The sequence below is a fragment of the Frankliniella occidentalis genome, unplaced genomic scaffold (genome assembly GCF_000697945.3).
Source record: "Frankliniella occidentalis isolate FOCC.00 unplaced genomic scaffold, Focc_3.1 Scaffold392, whole genome shotgun sequence".
NCBI lineage: Eukaryota > Metazoa > Arthropoda > Insecta > Thysanoptera > Thripidae > Frankliniella > Frankliniella occidentalis.
Window position 1 is genome coordinate 91573 of NW_026267514.1, and position 4512 is coordinate 96084.

The 4512-nt window shown below is 50.1% G+C and overlaps 1 protein-coding gene across 1 annotated transcript; it reads left to right on the forward strand.

The window, feature by feature from the left end:
* The first annotated feature begins 1243 nt into the window (after window positions 1-1243).
* Window positions 1244-2741, forward strand: LOC113205533 (cuticle protein 19-like). The gene is made up of 3 exons (XM_026421198.2): window positions 1244-1338; window positions 1880-2014; window positions 2484-2741. Exons 1-3 carry the CDS (start codon window positions 1324-1326, stop codon window positions 2694-2696), a joined length of 363 nt encoding a protein of 120 aa, XP_026276983.1. The 5' UTR covers window positions 1244-1323; the 3' UTR covers window positions 2697-2741.
* Window positions 2742-4512: the final 1771 nt, after the last annotated feature.

Sequence of the window (4512 nt, forward strand, 5' to 3'; positions counted from 1 at the left end):
GGGCACCCCTCGATGATAACATAGTTTGGGAACCTTATCAACTGTAAGCTGAAAAGACCTCATTCGTGGAGGAATGCCAGCAGCACCATATGCCACGCGTAAGGCTGTGAGGCCAGTACACGTCGTGCAGCTGCTGCAGTCATGTGGGTGGTTGGCGTTGGCTTCCTGGGGGCGGGCTTGGGGCTGACACCGTCACACTGCGCCTAGCAGCGACACTGCGCCGCGCGTCGCGCCGCCTTGGGCACCTAATTGAGCGACCAAAACGCGGAAGCTCGACGGATGTCGAGTGGTGGTAAAAAAAATATAGTGGAGACGAAAAGAAGGAAGACAGAAAAGTTAAGCAGATGAGGCGATAAAGAGAGAGGGAAGGCGCATCAGGCGTTGAGGGGTAGAGCGGTAGGGGCCCGCTGCGTAGGCGGAGCCAGTGGACCATCGACTGCCCATGACATAGTTTTGTCGGCTCGTTTTAGGAGCGCTCGGATGCGCGGCGAAAGGGATCTGGGCTTATCTCTCGAGCGCAGCCGGGAGCGTTTGTATGAGAAATCAGATTGTCTATTCAGTCTCACATATTCATCCCACACATCCCCCCTGCGCCGTCCCGACCGGTCTCGGGGGGAAGGGGAGTTGCTCGCTGAGAAGGCGCGCACTGCTTACCTCTATAAATATACGTAATTTTTTCTTTGAAAGAAAGAAATTTCTTAGTCCACTTACCTGAAGAGCGGCTGCGGTGTTGGCGCGAAATACGGTATCTCGTAGCTTTTGCAAAACCGTGACGTGACGATGTCACAGTGAGTGCCAAATCGTTTCGTAGGCCGTGGGTTTAGCGTGCGCGAGGACAGGGTGGGTAGGGTCAAGTTTGCCGCTCTGTCGTCTCACTGAGGTCTCGGCCGCTCTCGTTCGCCAGCGGCACAGCAGACCCAACCACGTGCTGCTAGGACGACGCAAGTTCGTCGTGACCAAGTGGAAATGAGTGCGCGGCAAGGTTGCCGTCGCTGCCCTAACGATTTTCCTTGTGACACCGGCCAGACTGTGGGCGCGGCCGGCTCCCGGGGGCGCGTCGAAAGGAGCCCAGCCGTGGGCCAATGCGACATTTAACGCTACCAAGCCCGGCCAACCCACCGCGACCCCTCGGGAGGGTTCGGCAAACAAGGAAACAGGAGGCGGGGGAGGGAAGCGGGAGAAGGAGGGGCTGACCCTGGCCTGACAGAGTCCACTGGACCGGGCTACTCCGTTAAAACTGCAGCCGCCGGGCAGAGAGGCATCATTGACAACGGAGCAGCCCATCGGACAACAGCTGCAGCAGCAGCAGCCTCAAGCATAGCCATGACTCGACAACGGGTGTGTATCGTCAGGGAGACCAATGGAACGGGTGCTTGTAGACAGGCTCGCCACGCACCGCAGCTGGGCTGGGTGGCCCGGCTCGGGTGGGCCAAGCACAGGCACTAGCGCACTCAGAAAAGTGCTTTCCTATTTCAAGCACACAAATCGATATTTCTTCTTTGACTCGAGCTCTGCGCTTGGTTTAAATGTGCTTGAAACAATAAAGCATTTTCCGGGATTCGGAGATAAATATGCCGCGAAATATGCCGCACCAATCGAAACAAGAACGGAGTGTCGCACTTATGTCAGCACATGCATAAGAAACGTGAGTCAGGGATGCTAGGGAAATTTTAACTGCAGTTTTTAGTGTAATGCCTTTGTAAATGCACAAAGCGCTTTATCACATTGTAGAGGTGCGACTCGTCACCTTTGTGTCGGTAGGCAAGCCTGTCACACTCAGCTGTTGTGCTTGATGCCTATCCGCAGCCCGCAGGCGCTTGAGCCTCTCTCCCAGAGAAGTGCAAACTGCTTGACACTGGTCTCGTTCTCTTCGCTGCAGGTGCTAATGACCGCCATCCTGGCCGCGATCGTCGTCGCGACGGCCGCGAGGCAGGCGCTGTCCGAGAGCGGACAGCAGGCCGCCGAACTCACCGAAGGGCTGGAGAGGTACCACCACGACGAGGACCACCACCACGTGAGTACACCTCCGGCGCCGTTCCCCGCCTTGATTACTTCTTTTATGCACGGCTCAATTACCCGGAAAGCTGTGGTTTGTTTTCTAAAGTGACGATGGTAGTAAATTGTGTTATGACATCAACTTCTGTCAGCACTGCCCGTGGAAAATGTCGTCAGTTTATGAAATAAAAATTCCGAGAGACTTGTCAGTCGTGTTTCTACGGTAGCTTATTGTGTTTGTCATTGTCCAACACTGAAATATCGTAATTGGACTGGTAAGTGCAAAAATGTCATAAAATTCTGTACCTTAAAGGGTGACAATTGCCATAATTGTACAGTAGTAGTTGAAACTTTCTGGGAGGGGGGGTCATAAATTTGCAGAACAGTATGTACCGGGCTAGAAATTTTACGTATATTTCAGGTAGTTGTGTTTGTTTCCTTACTTCTCCTGACCAAATAATTTGACTTTGTAAATGTGTGTGTTTTAGACAAAACCCAAATATGCCTACCAGTACAGCGTGCACGACAAGCACACCGGGGATGTAAAGGACGTCTGGGAGCACCGAGATGGCGATGTCACCAAAGGGGGCTATACACTTCTGGAGCCCGACGGCCACACCCGGGTCGTGGAGTACATCGTAACCAAGAAGGGTGGATTCCAAGCCACTGTCAAGCGTCTCCCACCCCATCACCACCACTAAAATGCCCCTCTGTCTCTAGCAATAAATGAATTTTAATTAAGTCGCTATCGTTCGCAGACCTTAATCATGTCATTCCTTCTACGGTTCAAATTTAAACATGAGTTACAGCACTCTAGCAATGTACATGTACACATGGGGGATTTGCAAGCGCACACACATACGTGTAAGTGTGCACTTACAACAGTAGACACCTCTTTTGTCTACAAATCACATTCACAGTGGATGAAACAGTAAATGAACCAATTTTCGAGTATATTTTTTTTAGCTCTGCCATAGTGGAAAAAATGAAATTTCCATAGGGATCACTGCAACGTAAATAAGTCGTCTTTGGAATGACCTTCTTCTTGCCACTGTAAAAAATAGAAGGAAGGTTTGCAGGAAAATTTTCCTTAGCGCAAGCTGTAAAATTACAATTTGAAATCGTAAAAATACATGCAGTACGTATCGACTTAAAATACATCGGGGAGTAAAAAATATAAGCTCTCGTAAATTTACGACTTAAATTTCAATCCGAGTTTACAAAATGTCGTAAATTTACGACGATATTTTCCACAGTGGCAGAACGTGTTGTAAAATATAACAACAGAAGACGTAAAGTAGGTTTAAGGAGTAGGGATGGAAACTGAGGGGTCGGGGTCGGCCCGCGCACCTGCTGGAAGTAAGGGGAGCGAAGAGAGTAGGCGGGTCTGGGCGGCACGGCACATGGACTTGCTGCTGCATTACGTGAAGTAAGAATAAACAACACGGAAGCGCTCCTCTAGACATTCTGCCCATTGGGGAGGGGAATGCATGGTACATACGAAGGATTTGCTACCTGTGAAGCTTCCAAATCCTTCGTACCTACGAAAGATTTGTCATTTTTCTTCGTAATGTTTTAACAGTCCGGTGGGGACTCTGGACTCTTCCTCGCAATACACACAGTACCATTTCCAATCATTGGGTATTTGTCACACCGTTGCTTTGTAACAGACATCCAGAAAAGCCGTGGTGAAACATTCTGTCTGTGAGCGCTAGTGCCCTAAGACTGGTAGTTTTCTGGTCGGGATTTCAGAATTCAATTACTACAAAGAAAGGGTGTTTCGGGGCTGCAGCTAGACGCGGTTGAGAGCGCAAGACCCATAACTCTGACTGTGTGAGTGGCAGCGCTCTGGCAGTGAAATATTGAAAACGTTGGCGCCCTAGATGTGGTTTAATGAGTAGGTAGTCTTTGTTAGTGCTAATGTGTTATAATGGCACTCAAAACACCTCAAAACATGATATGGGAGATGGCTCGGAGATGGTCAAGTACGAAGACAGAGAAAGTAACAAACTCAGCTGTATAGAATTCAAAAGAAGAAATGTTACAAGAAGTCGTAAGAGTGGAGATGCCAAGGCAGGTGAAAATATGACGAAGAGGCAGGGGGAACAGGAGGGAGGGGTGGGGGGACAGACCAGCAACCGTCCACCGCCTGTCCAGGTCGACAGCCTCGGGGTCGTAAAGGGGTGTATAAAAAGCGTGCTTTGGCTGACCGCCTGTCAGAACGCGACAGATCAGTCCTGCAGCATGGCGCGCTTCCACGTGAGTTTTGGTACCCTGTTTTGAAACTTCTATTCATGATTATATTTATTTCTGAAGAAAAACATTCTCTTCCATTAGCTAATCATCCTCGCTGTGACCGCGGCCGTTTGCGTGTCGGCCTCAAAACACGGCCACCATCACCACGACTACTATGTGAGTGCGAGAGTGCGTGAGTGAGTGAGTGAGTGAGTGAGTGAGTGAGTGAGTGAGTGAGTGAGTGAGTGAGTGAGTGAGTGAGTGAGTGAGTGAGTGAGTGAG

Bases quoted from the DNA above. Each gene is read 5' to 3' on its own strand.
- LOC113205533 (XM_026421198.2), top strand. The intron at 2,015-2,483 runs GTGAGTACACCT...TGTGTGTTTTAG, and splicing joins ACGACGAGGACCACCACCAC to ACAAAACCCAAATATGCCTA.